The 19,628-nt window shown below is 38.3% G+C and overlaps 3 protein-coding genes across 4 annotated transcripts in view; all 3 read left to right on the forward strand.

Moving 5' to 3' along the window:
• The window catches only part of LOC135083434 (NADPH oxidase 5), a 91,585-nt gene extending 83,899 nt beyond the window's left edge, over nucleotides 1-7,686 (forward strand). The window contains exons 18-22 of the mRNA XM_063978181.1: nucleotides 363-436; nucleotides 2,367-2,409; nucleotides 3,488-3,697; nucleotides 6,498-6,695; nucleotides 7,380-7,686. Coding sequence (XP_063834251.1) covers nucleotides 363-436; nucleotides 2,367-2,409; nucleotides 3,488-3,697; nucleotides 6,498-6,695; nucleotides 7,380-7,577 — 723 coding nt within the window. The 3' untranslated portion in view covers nucleotides 7,578-7,686. The remainder of the gene's footprint in view (nucleotides 1-362; nucleotides 437-2,366; nucleotides 2,410-3,487; nucleotides 3,698-6,497; nucleotides 6,696-7,379) is intronic.
• Nucleotides 1-19,628, forward strand: part of LOC135083429 (G protein-activated inward rectifier potassium channel 3-like) — a 177,634-nt gene that overhangs the window by 99,551 nt on the left and 58,455 nt on the right. The gene's annotated exons all lie outside the window — the stretch shown is intronic.
• Nucleotides 15,390-19,628, forward strand: part of LOC135083276 (protein PFC0760c-like) — a 36,260-nt gene continuing 32,021 nt past the window's right edge. For both annotated transcript variants that reach the window (XM_063978018.1, XM_063978016.1), the window contains exon 1: nucleotides 15,390-15,554. In XM_063978018.1, the coding sequence (XP_063834088.1) occupies nucleotides 15,503-15,554 (52 nt within the window). In that variant the 5' untranslated portion in view covers nucleotides 15,390-15,502. The remainder of the gene's footprint in view (nucleotides 15,555-19,628) is intronic.

A 19,628-nucleotide genomic window follows, 5' to 3' on the forward strand; every position in this document is an offset into this window, starting at 1 on the left:
TGCGCACCAAGCCGGCCGCCGTCGCGCTGCCCGCGCCACGTGACCAGGACCGTTGACGTAGCAACGACAGTATACTCACCATAGGTAGGTCACAGCAGGTCACAGCTGGTCACAGCAGGTCACAGCGGGGCACAGCAGGTCACAGCGGGTCACAGCGGGTCACAGCAGGTCACAGTAGGTCACAGTGGGGCACAGCAGGTCACAGTGGGGCACAGCAGGTCACAGTGGGGCACAGCAGGTCACGGTGGGTCACTCGCTCGCGCACTCCTTCCGCTACCTGCGCACCAAGCCGGCTGCCGTCGCGCTGCCCGCACCACGCGACCAGGACCGGCGACGTAGCAACGACAGTATACTCACCATAGGTAGGCCACAGTAGGTCACAGCGGGGCACAGCAGGTGACAGCGGGGCACAGCAGGTCACAGCGGGGCACAGCAGGTCACAGCGGGTCACAGTGGGTAACAGCAGGTCACAGTAGGTCACAGCGGGTCACAGCAGGTCACAGCGGGTCACAGCTGGTCACAGCAGGTCACAGCAGGTCACAGCTAGTCACAGCAGGTCACAGCTAGTCACAGCAGGTCACAGCTGGTCACAGCAGGTCACAGGCTCACAGCTGATCACAGTAGATTCAAAGCACATTCACTGGACTCGTAATACTTGTATATCAGCTACACTCCACACATCTCACTCACTGCAAGTTCTCACCTGCGTACTCTACTACGTCACACGCTTCCTCAACCGAAGGCCGCAGCATAATCACTGTGGGTCAGTAGACTCTCTAGATCAGACACAACTCGCACTCATCGTAGGTCAGTCAGTCACACTCTCACTGTTGGTCAACCTCACTCCGCACTTACTGCAGCTCACTCACATTCCATAACCACTGTAGGTCAGCCACTCTATACACTCGCTGTAGGTAGATCATCCGCATTGTATAGATCGTTTCATCCACGAAGACGCGCCCCACCATTCTTCCGCTAATGTTTGTGTGTTATCGGTACACGCTAAATTTTATCCATGAGTGCACACGTACATCACTATACAGTGTGAGTCACGTTAAAGTGTACATATGTAAGTAGATGAAACTAGACCTATTTTTATCGACAAAAAAGAGGACAAAAAATTTTTGAGATTTTTTTTTAATTTTTTATAGAATTTTTTTTCTTCCAATTACTTATTGTAAAGAAAACGTAATAACTTTTAAACTAAGCGGTATATCCTTATAAAATAAAAACAGTAATAATGCTAAATAACGGGCAATACTAAAAAAATACATAAAATACACAAAAAAGGCCAACAAATAATAAAAAATGATACTTTTTGAAAAAATCTGCTTTAAAATTTGTGTTTTTTTGGTTATTTGATAAATTTCTCCAAAAAATGCCCCTATAACAGGTGGTTTTTATTACTTTGTATTATTCTCTATCGTATTATCTTTGTAAAACCAAAAATCGCATGTCTCTATCCCTATCACAACATTTGCTATGATCGTTTGAACAAAGGCCTGCCACAACATTATTCTCCGCTACAGTTAGAAACAATTTTAATTTTAACTTAAATGCTTATTTTACATCGAAATCTTTTTGTTTTTATTTGAAATCTAACTTGTCTATATCAAAATAACAAATCTAGAGCCATTTTCAGTTTCGTTGTTAACGAAGCGTTGAATGGCGCGCCCGGAGAGGCTTAGTTCAAACGATCATTGCAAACGTTGTGATAGGGATAGAGACATGCGATTTTTGGTTTTACGAAGGTAATACGATAGAAAATAATACAAAGTAATAAAAACCACCTATTATAGGGGCATTTTTTGGAGAAATTTATGAAATAACCAAAAAAACACGAATTTTAAAGCAGATTTTTTTCAAAAATTATCGTTTTTTATTATTTGTTGGCCTTTTTTGTGTATTTTATGTATTTTTTTAGTATTGCCTGTTATTTAGCATTATTAATGTTTTTATTTTATAAGGATATACCGCTTAGTTTAAAAGTTATTACGTTTTCTTTACAATAAGTAATTAGAAGAAAAAAAATTCTATAAAAAATTAAAAAAAAACTCAAAAAATTTTTGACCTCTTTTTGTCGATAAAAATAGGTCTAGTTTCATCTATTTTCATATGTACACTTTAACGTGACTCACACTGTATAATGACGCCCAGATTGCTCGGATCAAACTCCCCGCACCCCGTGCTTCCCTCGACCAAAAATAGCAAAGTCACTGAAGTCTATCTATAGGATTCATTTAAATAATAATATTATCTCTTACAGCTAGAAGAAGGTTGTCAAAGAGCCTGTCGCCGGACAAGGACGTGGAGTCGGTGGCTGACAAGCCGGTCATCAACGTGGTCAGCCCGTCAGAATCCTCGAGTGACGGGACGTCTATGGACTATCCCATTGGGAAACCTTTGGAGGTCAGTCAACAGATGATGATCAGTGTGCTTACCATGAGTTTACGTTAGGTGTGGTCACTACGTAAACTAAATACATCATAGAATTTTTGTCGCACTCACTAGCTAGCACACCTAACGTAAGCACCAGACCTAGATCGCTGTCCTTTTCAACTGTTACAAAAATATTTTGGTAGGTAATGTTTTACTACAACTGGGTCTATGTGTTTGCCCGGTGAGGATAGGTAGTCAAAGCTTTAATGGAATAAAACAAGTTATTCAGGATGAAACTCTATTTATTTAGAAGTCTCAAAGTGCCTTTAAAAAATTTGATAGTATTGCGAAGTAAACAACATACAACTCCATCTCTAGATAATCTTTCGAACTAACTACATTAAAGCCAAAAGCTTTTTTTGTATTATTTAAGTAACAATGGTATTCTCACTTGGTAATGGAGTTCATCAATTGATTTGTCTTTTGTCTGTTTTTGTTGTGTATAGTTGGCGTCAAATAGTTGATGACATCCAAAGAGGTCAAAAAGTTGTTATGTGTTATCAATCTTATTCCAATTGTAACAAACGCCCGTATTCACAAACGATGTTTGCTTGTGAAGCAGTAAATCAAACGCACAGCGTTGAATAGAGCTCTGTGATTGGTTCATAATATGTCACCCTGGGCGTTTATGCGCACTGTGAGAACTCATAGTAATGTCACAGAATAGAATACGGGCGAAAGACATGTTGCGACCTTTTTGACTACTTTGGGTGTCACTAACTGACGCTGACTATACAAAGAAGAGTATCTTTTTATCTATAATCGAGTAAAAAGGTTTTATAAAAGTCTGTTTACAGAAAATAAAATACCAATGAGGGCTATCGTTTTAGCGCTCACCAGTTTGCGCCACTGTAGAGTAAGGTCCTGTCACTTGCTAGTAGCGAAGACAGTGGCACCAACTGGTGAGTGCTAAAGTGGTAGGAGGACTATCGCATTTGCACTCATCAAGATGGCGCCACTGTAGAGTAAGGTCCTGTCAATCGCCAGGGGTGCCAACTGCTAAGTATAAAAACGATAGCCCTCATTATGACTATTCCGTCTATCCCAGATATTCCTAGACGGTCCGTACGGCGCGGCGTCTTCCCACATCTTCGGCGCACAGCACGCGGCACTAGTAGCGGCTGGTATCGGCGTCACTCCCTTCGCGTCCATCCTGCAAGCCATAATGTGCCGGCACTGGGCCGCGCGCGCCGTGTGTCCGCGCTGCAAGCACGCCTTCCACACCGCTGCGCCGAGCCACGGGACCTCGCTGAAGAAGGTGAGGCAGAGGTTGAAAATCTCATCATCGTTAAGCCGAACGTCCACCGCCGGCTAAACTGAGTTAGTTTAGCTTAGCTCCCATAGTTGAGCCAGCGGGTATCCGCGTCACTCCCTTCGCGTCCATCCTGCAAGCCATAATGTGCCGGCACTGGGCCGCGCGCGCCGTGTGTCCGCGCTGCAAGCACGCCTTCCACACCGCTGCGCCGAGCCACGGGACCTCGCTGAAGAAGGTAAGGCATAGGTTGAAAGTCTCATCATCTAAATATATAACAGGAGAAACTGACTGACTCACTGACATATCAACGCACAGCCTAAATGTAGGCACTTGAAATTTGGAAGGGACGTAGCTTAGGTACCGTAGAGGTGCACTAAGAAATGAATTCCCGAAATTCCCACGGGAACGGAAATTAGCGGGAAAATCCTTTTGTATGAAAAATCTAAACCGCTTAAGTTAGACGCTTGAAATTTGGCATGCAGGTACCTTAGTAAACTTAAAGCTTAGTTACAACAGGATATTGCAAAATGCCCACGGGAACGGGAGTTAGCGGGAAAAAAATTTGTATGAAAAAATCTAAACCGCGTAAGATAGATGAAGCGGGTAAAACGGGATCCACGCGTACGAAGTCGCGGGCGGCCGCTAGTCATTACTAAGTTTCAGGTAAAGAACTGCTCGACAAAGACCTCAAGGAATTTATATAACGGTCGGTAGTTCGTCAATCAGTCAAAGGACGCCCACTAAGGGCCCTCGCCCACGGCTACTAACGCGTGTTAGTCGCATTTGCAACGCTAAAAGCCCGGTCGCGGAGCACGTAGAATTTCGTCCAATGACCCCAAGCTACCCATCCTTATCTGTCTCGCACACTCTCTGCGGCCGCCCGTCGCACAGTCGCGAGAATTACGTGCTCGACGACCGGACTTTACCGGTCCTGCGTTGCCCGCTTCCAGATGCTTAATATAGTGTTAATTCTAAAATAAGTATTTTTTTTATTGACTGGTACCTACTCAAGATTATGTCAGCGGTTATACGAGTAATAAAACACTGTAGTTAAGTATATTATTTTTTATGTTTAGTATAATAATTTAAAGCTATAGATGGGCGAGTACAATACCATGTTGATAGTTATGGCAAGCATACCTGCATCCTTATATTTATTGAAGAGCATCATGGAAAAGGTAAGAAAACCACGAAATAATCGAAACGGGATATTTATGGTTTATTAATAAAACAAAAAAAAATCATTTTTATGTTGTACTGTTTATTAACGTTCCCTGATCTACCATGCCCAACTCATCATTTCCCATCTTTCCAAGCTGGAATCCAAGACCTCTGTTCAAGTTCCAAAGTACTGAGACTGGTTCCGTGCTCTATACAGACGGTCCTGAAGTATTAACACAGTGCGAGCTCCGAGGCCGAGTTCCGTGACCCAAGGTTCCTGGCCAAGTGTTCCGCGATCGTTGTCGAGTCCGAGTTCCGCGCCTGAGTTCCGAAGGCCGAGTTCCGAGATCGAGGTGCCGACTGAATGTGCTTAGTTCCTCTACGGGGCCGAGTTCCAAGTCGAAGTTCTGCGGAACAGTAGCAGAGTCTGGATTCCCAGTTTCTTTCATTCCCATTGCAAAATCCCTAACCGATACTTGGTCTGTATAAAATCCCTAATCCGATCGATCTGTATCGGTTGTCCTCAACACTCCATTTGACACCCACATTTTTGACAGCATGACTGAAGGTAAGTTGTAAGGTGTCGAGGTTATGTAAGCGTTTTCCCACGTCCAGAATATTTACATTTGCCACGAAATAAAACATTTTTAGTAATATTATGTCTTTTAGTTTATACCTATGAGAATAGCGCATAAGTGTGTAAGTTCCTGCAGAAACAGAGGTGCGTTTTTGTTATACTATTTAGCGCCATCTATTTACATAATAAGTAACTACTTGTAAGACGCCATCTATGGTTCTTCTTTTTCTTCAAATGTCTTTATCGGGACAAGCTTAGTTCATACATTTAACCATAGATGGCGCTATATCTGAGTGTGCTGCTATCAAGACAATCTATAGAAGTAGAAATGTGTGGGAGGGGTTTTGTTACTATTGTTATAAACCAATTAAATTTACAATTTAGCGTCATCTATTTACATAGTAAGTAACTATTTGTAAGACGCCATCTATGGTTCTTCTTCTTTTTCTTGAAACTTCTTTATCGGGACAAGCTAGTTCATACATTATAAGAAACTATTTGTAAGACGCCATCTATGGTTCTTTGTTTTCTTCAAATGTCTTTATCGGGACAAGCTAGTACACACATTAAACCATAGATGGCGTTATATCTGCGTGTGCTGCTATTAAGACAATCTATAGAAGTAAAGAGGTATGGGAGGGGTGTGTTTTTATTATTATTGTAAACCAATTAAATATACAATTTAGCGCCATCTATTTACATAGTAAGTAACTATTTGTAAGACGCCATCTATAGTTCTTCTTCTTTTTCTTGAAACTTCTTTATCGGAATAAGCTAGTTCATACATTAAACCATAGATGGCGCTACATTTCCGTTGTAGGACGCCATCTCTGGTTATTCTTCCTTTTCTTCAAACTTCTTTATTCGGGACAAGCTAGTTCATACATTAAACCATAGATGGCGCTACATCTGCGTGTGCTGCTAATAAGACAATCTATAAAAGTAGAGAGGTACGGGAGGGGTGTGTTTTTATTAATATTTTAAACCAATTGAATACCCAACGTATCACACATACAAATAAATAAACAATAATATAGCGCTCCCTTTAACGACTCGATCTTGCAGGTGGATTTCTTCTGGATCAACCGCGAGCAGCGTTCGTTTGAGTGGTTCGTGTCCCTTCTGTCCCAGCTGGAGATGGAACAGGCGGAGCTGGGCGGCGAGCGGTTCCTGGAGATGCACATGTATATCACGAGCGCGTTACAGCGCACTGATATGAAGGCCGTTGGCTTGCAGCTGGCCCTTGACTTGCTGCACGAAAAGGTACTGTATTTTTGTAGGAGTAAGACAAAAATTGGGAAGGGAATAAGGGAAGAATTACCATCTAAATCCAGGTGAAGACAGGGCAATCTCAAAACAATCACAGTTTCAGTCTATGCAGGGAAGTTTCGTCGTCTTTGGAATCTTGTTGCCAATCCACCACTGTGAAATATGACGAAGTAACACGAAGTAACAGGTAGCAGGGCAGATCTGAAAACAATTAAAAATCTATCAGGTTTCGTCCAGATATTACAAGTTACAAGATACGAGTATAATAAAAATAAATTATAGGATAGATACATTTAGATCTATGACTACGACTGGAAATAGTCAGTGATATGAGTAGGCTTGATGTCTTCTGTCTCACGTCCCATTTTTCATTGATTCATTCGGTACTAAGTACGGGTGCAGGTTCGGTTCCTGCATAAGACCAATAGCCTTTAGCTTGTGCTCACTAGCGCATTTCCCGAAAACTATAATCCGGGCCTTTTCAAGGCGAAAGTGAATAGGCACTTACAGGGCAGACCATCCTAGACTGCATCCCACTTAACATCAGGTGCGATTGTGGTCAAATACCTCCTTGTTATGCATAAAAAAAAGGTAGCCCTCGTTGTTCTCTTCATCAAACGAAACGAGTGATCGTCCTGTATTTTCTTTGCTACTATATTTCTCCCATTTTGCCCTCAGGAAAAGCGCGACCTCATCACGGGCCTGAAGACCAGGACCAACGCAGGCCGGCCCAACTGGGACAAAGTGTTCAAGCAACTGCAGGAACAGAACAAGGGCAAGGTGACAGTGTTCTACTGCGGGCCGCCGCAGCTGGCGCGCGTGCTGAGGGTCAAGTGCGACCAGTTCGGGTTCAACTTCAGGAAGGAGGTGTTCTAAGCGGCTCGGAGGTCATGCTTCGCTGGTTGCTAGTTCAGTTGGCCCGTTTTATAACAAGGTGGAGATGAAATGAGAGGAGTCAAGTCGTCTCATCGTTAAATCATCGTCTCATGCAAATCTCGCCTCCACCTTGGTTCAAACGGCTCCACTTCATGATAGAAGTCTTCAATGAGGATCGAATAACTTAGTAGATATATAGATAGAGACATTAATAAAAGCATAGTGTAATGTCAAATACAAAAAACTAGCGTTTAACTTCAGCCCCCCTAGAGTAAGTAACATTTGTGAAAGTTTTAATTCCGGACTCCCTTGTCTCTTCATATTTCTTTTTCGGAAAGTAATAGATTACTTCGCTTTGCGATCGTAAAGTGATTAAAAAATGGATCTTCTTTGCGTAAAGAAGCGGGTGAACTGTCCACATCATGCATGGGTCTTAGCTAGAAGTCGTTAAAGACACATTTTTATTTTTTCAGTTCGTTTCGGCTAATCTTCGAAACGGCTGGGCCGATTTTAACTAAACTGTTATCGGGAAATTAACTTTAGCTGATTATGGTAAAATATTAGGGTGCCGTGAAAAAATAATCATCATCATTTCAGCCGCACGACGTACACTGCTGAACATAGGCCTCCCCCAATGATTTCAACATTTAATAAAATAGGTCATTTGTTTATGATGACAGATGAAATGTTACTAAATAAACGATAACCGAGATGCCTTTCTTATACCTACAGTGTTCAAAATTAATTGAATAATTTTATTAATTCACAAAATAATACTTCTCAATCGCCAATTAACTTTTATAAGAAGGATTTTGTATTTTGTCAATTTTTGTAAAAAATATTATTTACTTTAAGTCAATTAAATTCTACTTTTATGTTATTTGGCGATTGGAAATTAGCACTAAGATTTAAAAATTATCTTTGACTACGATATTTACTTATCTTTTTTTATCTTGCGTAGTCAATTAGAAGAAATAATAAATATAATTAAATTATTGTACTAAATAAACAAAATTACTATCATAATGAATTTTAAGTATCCATCATGACATTTTTATTGATTAACTAAGTATTAAGTAAATTTGATTTTGCCTGTAATTTGTATTACTATTGGAATCTATTTAGTACGTAAGATCTTGATACTTGCCTGCCAGATGCCACTGCATACTATTTTTATGGTTTTTGAGTGAAATATACAAAATAAATGTTACCATACTACGTAAGAAAATCTTATCTTATTGTAACCTAGGTAATTGTATGTTAGATACCAGAGTAAATACAAATGAGTAGGTTATCTTCAAAGAATACGTACTCTGAAGAGACGAAACAATCCCAACTAATCCCAACTAATATTATAAATGCGAAAGTAACTCTGTCTGTCTGTCTGTCTGTTACGCTTTCCCGCTTAAACCTCGCAACCGATTTTGATGAAATTTGGCATAGAGATAGTTTGAGTCCCGGGAAAGAACATAGGATAGTTTTTATCCCGGTTTTTGAAACAGGGACGCGCGCGATAAAGTTTTTCTGTGACAGACAAAATTCCACGCGGGCGAAGCCGCGGGCGGAAAGCTAGTGTAACATAAATCTATTAACTTTTAAGTGCCATTTGCTTGTTTCTTAAGATTTTGTGTAAAGAAAAATGTGTTCAATCTTTCCTTCAAATTTTTATTGACTCACTCAAATTATAATAATTTTAGTAAAAGTATTCAAAATACGCTTGATTTTACTAATTAATGTCAAACAACGATAACGTATTTTTTAAAGTTTATTATTTATTTGTATTGTTACTTATATTTAATTGTAAAAATATTATTATGTTGATTATTTCCAATTTATTATATTTGTGACATAATAATTAAGTAGATAATTTAGCATGGTCTTCCACAAATCGTGTGAAAAAAAAATTGAAGTTACCATCATTTATAGATTATCTAGTATTATAAAAACTATTTTATAGGCATTATTTGTTTCTTTTATCATTTTACTATTTTTGGATGTTTTTAATAAATTAATGTTTATAATTTTAGTGTTTCATTTTAAACTTTTTTTTAACAATGGATCTGCTATTCCGACAATAATATCGATAAGAACGTCCATTTCCATTTTTTTCACTAAGATTGAGAGAGATGAAGAGAGGGAGAGACTAAGAATAAGGTACACAGCCAATCGATAGGTACCATATCAAACTTTTTTGGTGCTGAATAGCACATTTATAAACGATAAAGCACGTCATCAAAGTAACTGTATTGTAATCATTGTAAAACTTGTGACGTCACTCTACATACCGTATCTACAAGAACGTCCGCGATTCCTTATTGTGTGCGTCATTGTCACCACCAGTACAAATGCAAGCAGTAACATCACAACACCTTACGCACCATTATTATACCAATCCGTCACTATTCATAGACCGCACACAATTCTGTTTTAACCATCTGCTCGTTTGCCTCCTGGCACATAAAAAAAAAACAATGTTATCTAATTTCCACCTTAGTCTATACTTAATATGTATTAGAAATGCGAAAGTAACTCTGTCTGTCTGTCTCTCTTTCGCGCCTAAACCACTGAACCGATTTTGATGAAATTTAGCATAGAGATAGTTTGAGTCCCGGGAAAGGACATAGGATAGTTTTTATCCCGGTTTTTGAAAAAGATTTTTGATAAAAAATTTCTGTGACAGACAAAATGCGGGCGAAGCCGCGGGCGGAAAGCTAGTAATTTTATAAAATAAAGTAATTATCAGCTACAGCCGTTAGTAACTCTGCTGGAAAAGTTCTTAAACAATTCTACTTTTAATAATAAAACCAATTATTATTTCCAAACCAACAACGGTCCTATTCCATCTCCCTCCATTACATGCTACGTCATTCGCAAAAAGCCGTGACGTCACGCGGCCTCGGTCCCTAAGGCCGCATCCTCCGAGGTCGGTCCTCGCGACCTCGCCGAGGCCGCAGTCTTCGGACAAGGTCGAATCCTTGAAGCAAGGCCGAAGCCCGTGAACTGACAAGGTTCGCGATATCGAAAATATCGCGTGACGTATGAGGAAGCGATAATCATTATTATGTATGTTGACGTTTAAATCAACTGATAGCATAGTACATAGATACCTAGGTAACTCGTAGGTAGATTATAAATTTAATTAAGATGTATTTTAAACAAACGTGTTTTGTTAATTGTTAATGGATTAAATGTTTTTAAACAAAAACCTACAAGCATTTTTAAATTCGGAAATAAAAATGTTTAAAAGTTGCAACTCTTAAAAAAACTATAAAATCCCTACACTCTTGTTAAGATTATGGAGGGTAGTTAGGACTTCAATTTTTGATAACATAAGTACCTACAATAATATTTTTATCACTTTATACAGCACCTTTTAACCGAAATCATAACAATTTAATTAATTTGTTATTTTTTAAGTTTCCAAGCTTGCAAGACAAAGTCGCTTTCAAAGCTCAAGCGCTGTAAAAAGCTTAACTTGTATGGTATCCTTCTTATAAGCCGACATCAATCCAGTTTTTTTGCTGTAGCGCCATCTAGTGATACTGGCTGAACTAACTACTACTAGAATATCCTATAAACAAAACAGGGCACTTTCATGTGATAGCACTTGATACCAATGATGATGAGTAGATGGCGCTAAATTACAATACGAGTATGTTAGATAATTTTAGTTTTCATGAAACTGTAAAAACAAAAAAGTTTGTTACTAAAACAATGGAAAGAACAATTTTGGAAACAAACCAGGTTAAATCAAGTAAGTATAGGTAACTTACATAAAATAGCATAAGGTAGAGTCAGGTCTGTTTAGTTCTTTGTAGTATTTGAATAAAGTATCGATTTATTCAAGAGCGTCGTTTCTTTGTAAGTACCTACGTATTAAGATGGTATTCTCTATTTAAGATTGATAATGTAAAAAGTAAGTTACTCGAATTTTGTAATTAATTAATAAGTAGGTAGTAAGTTTATCGGTTTCAAAGGAAACTCGTGATCCGTTTTTATCCGTAATAAAACGATATCAAAACGATGCAAATATGGATAAGATTACAATTAAGTAAGTCCTACATATTTCTTTAATGGTAATAACATGTTTTTGTGATTGACTAAATTCATTAAAATACGTAATGTGAAATCCGCGGCTGACTAACACAAATAATTCCTAGTAATTTACCGATCCCGGGAATCCCGCTGTTTGAGCAATAACATTAATATTGAAACGATACATGTTCAGAAAGATGGGGTTATCAGCTGACCCGACTGTCCACGTAGTCTAAATGCATAAATAGAATAACGGCTAGAAAGATAGATAGTGACTTACTTAAGACGTAGATGAAAATATGAGGGGTTGTAAGTAAATTCTTCACATTCTCCACTCTAAAGGTTCTGAGAGTAGAGATCCTACGTCCGGTACGAGAAATACTACTCGTTCCTTTTTTTATGCAGAAGAAGGCAGATATTTTGATCGCAATCGCACCTGATGTTAAGTGAGATGCTGTCTAGGATGGTACATATCTGCCACAGAAGTGCTTATTCACTCTCGCCTTGAAAAGGCCCGGAAAAGACAACAGGAGGCAGCGAATTCCAGTCCCTGGCTGTTCGCATTAAGAGCTATCGAATCGCTTAGTGCGAGCTGGTGGAATGTTGAGAATTAATAAACAAATCATCTTCAGAAAGCTGGGGTTATCAGCTGACCCGCACGTAGCGTGAGCTAGAGTCTAAATGCGTAAATAGAATAACGGCTAGAAAGATAGGCTACTTATAACCAAGATAAGAAGATGGGGATTGTAAGAAAATTATTCTTTACAAGATCAAATTCTTTACTAGATCGAATCAGAAATAAGGACAACCGTTAACGAACTAAACTCGCTGATATAGTCCAACGGATTAGCAAGCTGAAGTGGCAATGGGCAGGGCACATAGTACGCAGCACTGACTGCCGATGGGGTAGCAAGGTTCTGGAGTGGAGGCGCGAAATGATGATGATGAAGAAAATTCTTCACACACTCTCTCTCTCTCTTTCTTAAGGTTTTGAGAGAGTCCAGTGTTGGAAATGAAGTAGAGATCCTTCGTATCTGTATCTTTTGTCGTAATTTACGACTCGTAAAGAATCTTGAAGGGGTGAAATGATGAGAGACCCATCATTTGTCTAGAAAATTCATACTATAGTATGTTTTAGGCTTTCAGTATAGTAAGAAATATTTGGCCTCAAAAAATGCGCCACATACGCGAGTGAAATAACTACATTTATAAGAAGTCAGTTAAAAATAAGTATCATACATGAGTCACAGTAAACACGAGTAGTGTCTGTCTCGCTCATTTTTCACATTCATTCACAATTATTATTGACTGACTTGCATTGTTTAAAACCGTCGCATTATTCAAAACCATGCAAGTTTATGAGCATGACGTTATTTGCACAGATGGTTGTCTGTACAGTACGGACCAATAGACGTTGGTAAATGTACAAACAAGATCTACTAACATTAAATCCGAATGTAAACACTGTAAAGGAGGTCACTTGACACCGAGACTTGGAAATTAAATCACATCACATCACTTTATTCGTCATCATAGGTGGTACAAAGTTGATAAATGATAAAAGGTGGCAGATAAATTAGATATTAATAAGAGGCACTTGAATTATACACTATTTTACTACCTACTTTGGTATACTTTAACTTAAACTTCTTTAGGTACTTACTTAGATGCTGACTACGAGCAAATGGGTTAAGTGTCAAAACAAAAACCTCCATTCCTTCAAAAATTTACGAGAAGAGGTTTCGGTTTATCCACAGAAAAACCTCTAGGTATATTGCAAAGGAAAACTATTTTGATATCACTATCTTTCAGTAGATTTTTACATAATGTTGTTTACAACTTTGCCCAGCGGTATTGGCTCGGTCGTCCGTTAGGTTGTTCGCTGACAAGGTCAAATCGTACTGCAATATGCTGTATTACGGTAAGTTTAGTAGCCAAATTTTATCACAGGCGAAATTCCTTTCGGCTGGGAAGTTTGGCTCAGATTATACTAAAAATGTAGAGCACGAAGATGTAGTTTTTTTAATGTCTTTTTTTATACAAAGTCAAAGCTTATTTAGTGTCCTTTTTAGGGCGCTTATATGCGTACCAAATATAGCTTGCCCTACCACCACTTCAGGACAACATATGGGCTGGTGCTGAGAAGTGGCGGAAGAAACTAATTACTATGAGATCTCACAGTGCGCGTGGACGCACAGAGTGACACACGAGCCAATCATAGAGCTCTATTTAAAGCTGTGCGTTGGATTTGCTGCTTCACTTATGCAAGTATCGTTTGTGAATACGGGCGTAAGTCACCTAATTTGTATTCAAACATAACGACGAAGTTAGATATATACGTTACCTACCTCTTTAATTTGCCTCTCTATCTCTCGACTCTACCTTTTTTATTTGTCCCCACTAGACAGTGAACCCGCAACCGCAACTGGCATTGGAGTCTACGCTTACCATCAAGCGGTCTTCACGTAAGTAACATTGTATAATACTTTTATTGAGTAAGTAAGGAGGTTTATTTTAACTGTAATATTCTTACTATGTTACCAATAAGTACCTACCTACTTACCTGGGAGTCTTTAAATAGACTTCGGACGCAGGTTGGCCGTAGTAAGGACAATCTGGTCAGGTGGGGATTCTTGGATGGCTTAAAAATGGTGTGCGGTTTTGTTCCCCAGTCGATGAAGCACCTGATGTCGTGCCCTGAGTGCCCAAGCAACTGCACTCAGGAGGATTTGATGAGTGCTACTGACAACGCCACTCTTGTGGCGGAGTTTTGGGCTGACACTGTGTAGGTTTGTTGACGACACGAAAAGAAGAAGAAGTACCTACTTACTTTACATAGTAATTTCTGTTTACTACTTTGTCTTACTCTATGTATTGCTAATTAATACGATGATAGGAAATGTTTTCCACAATATTAGGTAGGAAATGTTGATTCCTACTATAATTTTGTTATTTATTTATTCTATTCCTATTCGAGGTTTCCGGCGACTGGGACCGCAATTAACAGGGACCGCGGTCCCAGTCGCTGCATCCATAAAAATTAAATATTTTTCTTCCAGCGTCTAGGACCACTCATAGATAACCTAAAGAAATATTATTATTCAAGCCAAAATCGGTGGAGTACTAAAGTTGATGAGTGGTCCCAGTCGCCGGAAGAAAATGATTTAATTTTTACGGATCCCGCGGCTGGGACCGCGGTCCTTGTTAATTGCGGTCCCAGTCGCCGGAAACCTTATTTATTTATACAACTCGTATGTCACATGAAAATGTTCTCTATCATCATCATCATTATCATCATCAGTCATTAGTCTCCGCTGAGGAGCACGACCTTCTCCAGTTTACCAGAGGCAAATGGAGAATTTGGCCTACACTCCCCAGCTGGCCAGACGGTTTGGGTAAAACACTCTATTTTCATGAAAATTCCTCTTATTCGAGTGTATATGTCACCGTAAAATTGTGAATTCCGTTAGATTATAATTTGACGTAGTTAGATTACAATCTAACCTAACCTAACCCACTGTTAGTCTACAATCTTACGCGTTATATTATAAACTGACGGAGTTCCCAATATAAGTATGTTTTTTACTTTATAAGGTCCAATCAATAATGTGAAATTATGCTCACACATTATTATCGAGCAATAAGAAAACAAAGAAAATAGCATCACCAATTTAACACTCGAATATAAACACTATCTCTGATACCTTATCACTACTTCACTATGTCATTCTCGACCTTATTGCGTTGGAATTAGGGTTGGGCAAAAAACATGCGCTTGCGTCGAATACGCGTCAGTCGCAACTCCGCAATTGTGAGGAACGGTCGTGTTTTGAATAAAATATTTAGTGTAGAGTTTGTAATTTCAAAATAGAATGTGTTAGTGGTTGACTATGGAGAAATACTGGATTTGCTTGCTTCTGCTAGCCGCCGGCGCAGTAAGCGGTAAGATTTTGAGAACGTAATATTTGTATGCGCTGTTTTTTGCATAAATATAGAGCTGCGGTGATCGATTCGAGAACATTATTTACGATGCGACAGTCTAGAACTAATAGGAATAGAGTACAATAGCGTGCTTGGTTACAAATGGCCAGATAACAAAATTATTTTGGGGAAAAGTTAAGTTTAACTAAGTTAATCTTTGTTTACGGGTAAATTAATCATTTTTGCAACAATAAGTTGCTAAACTGGGATCTTTGTTGTATTCAAATACCCTGTAGTGATATCGATTAGAAGGTAGTGCTATGGATAGCTTAGTGGAAAAATTGTTACGCATCTGAGGAGTCGTGATTCGATTCTAGGTCGGTACAACTGAGTGTACCTGGGACGAACTTGACCTTCACTGGTTGGGTTTTTATTAGCCGCCAAGCTGTAGATCCTGGCTACACAGGAGTTGCAGTGGTGGGAACGAGGGGTGGGAGGGAATAGTCCCGGACAGCTGAGTGTCTTTAAAGTGAAACTTGAGAATGTGATTGATGGTTATATTTTTCGCTACATTCTTGAGTTAATGCGTAAAAATGTAGTAGAGTAAATCGAATTAAAAATAACGAATGTAAAAATTTAATCTGAAAATGTAGAGATATTGCTATCTCACTCTTACTCAATGGTTACTGTTTATCATTAGATGTCGAAGCTCTTCATCATCTTTTAAGATTTATTAATCTCACTTCAGGTTAATTTGTTGTATACCTGAAGTCTGGTTATACCAAAATATTTATTAAAATTTCTGTGTCACTAGGTTGTTATGGCTAGTAAGTTAAACGGGCAATGAATGAACATTGAACAACCATAAAGTTTTTCAGTAGGTAATCTACATGGTAGTTTTAAAATTCAAATATTTTCCATATATCGAACGGAGGTCATGTAAAAAATGACACAGGTACATAATCAGTCTTAATTTACTCGTGCTAGTATGTAGGTAAGGTACATAATAAACAAGTACACAAGTTATTTGCGGTTTAGGTGTCACTGCTAAACTAAATTACATACATTATGTTAAGTAGATACTTTTTAAATAACCAACATTGCTGTGATGTTACACTGTGTGAAACACAACTTGAAAAATCAAATGACGCAAGTTAAACTCAGGAAAAACATAACCCTCCTTCTGGCGCAGTCGGGTAAAAATTAAATCTCGTAAGAACTGAAAAATTAAAAGTGACTTTCAGTCTTTTTTATATAATTTACATAATTATATTACTCTACAGGAAAATAAGCGTATAAATGTATTACGCCATACATTAATCTTGCGTTTTCCTTAAGCAAAATTTTTAGGCACACTAGTGGTTACGATTTCAATTAACAGTTAAATTATGGGCTAATAAAGCGTACCTACATGTTTACGGATTATTATTAAAACTTACATATTTTAATTTAATAAACATAGCAAAAGATCAATGACCTCAATCGTCTGCCACCATGCCACATATTATTATTTTGACTAAGGTAGAGTAGGTTGCGTAGTTAGGACTAGCACTCGCAGAGTCACAAGCTTGGCTCTACCATAGTATAGGTAATAATCTACGAGTATATCTATAAAAGCGAAACGTCACTGACTGACTGTCTCACTCATCACGAAATCTCAGAAACTACAAGTGCTAGGAGTCTCGAATTTTGCATGGGGGTTCCTTTTAGAACGTAGGTGCTCACTAAGACGGGATGTTACAAAATTCAACCCCTAAGAGGGGAAAACGGGGTTCACGCGTACGAAGTCGCGGGCGGCCGCTAGTGAGTCATTATTATTAAGATCTGATGACATTTTCACGAGCATAGAGTCTCGTCTTGGCAACATTTTACCTACATGAGAATTTTTTGGTGGGACTTTGGTTTATCTACAAAAACTTAGAAATATTAACGTCTCTTGAATTCACAAAAATACAAATAAAAAAAGCACACTTTCACTAGTGAGACACGTCTGAAACGCTCAAAAGAATTCATATCTTATTTGACACTTAATATTTTATACAAGAAAATAATAATATAACAGTGTAGTTAATTAAGACTGGTAATTAAAACCAGTAATAATTAAATTATTATTCGAACATCGCAAGTGGATCTGTCTTACGCTATCGCGTACTACTCGTACAAGATCACGTTCCATTTCATTGAAAATAACATTTTAAGTTATTATTTTGCAGTTTCTAAATAGCAATAAACAATAATATCAATTGGTAAATACTTCAAGCGTTGTAAGCAGAGAGAAAAATCCGAAAACATTGTGTTTAATAAAAAACTTATAAAACTCATTTTATTTTTGCAAGTAGGCTTTTAAAAAGCTCTTTTACAGGTCCCAGTATTAACCCTGCTGCTTAGGGACAATAACTGGGCAAGTGCTGGGAAGAAGCAGCGCAAGAAACTCAGTCACTATTATCACTATCCCTTTGAACTTGTCTGAACTTAGAGAATAATATATTAGGGCACATACTCTAGTTAGTACCTATTTGACATTGAGATGTTAATTAACATAGTCTCTAAGGTCAAAAGGCTTATTCTGCATCAGTTGGCACCTGCATTTAATTACTATGTACCCAGCCTTAGGGCTGGATGAATGCAGATATTAGCATCAGGCCAGATCCATTAGGATGGCCTGATGTTTATGGATCTGGCATGATGTTTAAGGTTGCATGCTTGCAGCTGTCTGCTGTTTCAGGATAAGCCTTATCAACCCGTCTACCCGTCTTAGCCTCTATCTTATCTTAGCCCAAGTTTATTGTCTTATATTTTAAATAAAACCAATGGATGACTCTACTTTTTCATTTCTTTGTTCAAAAAATAATTTATGACCGTAATAACTTAACCTTTTCGCAGCCAGGTAAAGTTTTTTACATTGTTTTCATTTCTATCAAGTAGAAGAAAATATTGCAGTATCTTTACTAAATTATTTTAAAGTACATACCAATTTGTTATTTATGGCCAATTTAAATACCTTTTTAATTGTCACACATAAACTGTGTGTATTTTGTACTAGCATATTTGAATCTGGTTATCTGATATGAACGAGCATATCAACAACGTCATAAATTAATGAATAGTTAGTCAATTAGTAACATCAATCGCATTTTAAATATTGATTTTGTTGATGTGTACAGACGACGGCACATCAAGCTATTCACAATGCTACCTAATTTAATTGCAATAGGGTCTATTTTCCAACAGAAATATAGCCCGATGCGATGTTTACAGTACCTACTCAATAAACTAAACAAGCATTCCAAAATCAGTTCCCACCAAGACGCTAACAAAATATTTGCCGTCTAATATCAACTGATACCTACTGATACAAAGTAGCACTTATCGATTATCTGTGACGTCATAGAGCTAGACAAAACATGCTTAGAGTGATTAAATTTACATCCGTACTCATTTATTATTATATTATGCAACATCTAGGTTCATACGACAATGGATCATTACTGTTAATATTAAAGAACTACAGACGACAGCACGTCAAGCCAAACACTGTGGCTTCTTATTAACCTAATAATAGAGGTGATTTTTCAACAAAAAATTATAGTCTGATGTGGTGTTGCCTGTATCTACTTGAAAAAAAAAATGCCTGTGTTATCATTACAACAATACTATGTGCAGCTATGCTGGTACACAGAAATAATAATAAAACCACTTCAATAACTTCTAAAAATCCGATTTGATAATATCTGTGAGGGTGAAGTGCTTCTTTAAAATCAATATTGACTGGTTTTTAAATAAATATGTCGTCTCTTCGCCGTCTAGTCCCAAAGCAAGCAAAACTTTTAAGTACACACACACACACACATAAATCGCAGACTTCATGTAATCATTTTTTGTAAATAAACAAATAACTCAGAAAACACCACATACTACTTTTAGCTTTTTGCACGTGGCTTTGCCCGTGTTAAGACATTGACTGCCGAGATAATTATGTACTAGGTAGAAACAATAGAAATATTTTAGAGGCTCACCGGAGAGCCGCGTGGCGTCCAACGTTTTAAATCGGGGATGTTAGTTTGTATGGAGAAACAGGACTCCATACAAACTTCT

This window comes from Ostrinia nubilalis, chromosome 23, assembly GCF_963855985.1.
Source record: "Ostrinia nubilalis chromosome 23, ilOstNubi1.1, whole genome shotgun sequence".
Classification (NCBI taxonomy): Eukaryota; Metazoa; Arthropoda; class Insecta; order Lepidoptera; family Crambidae; genus Ostrinia; species Ostrinia nubilalis.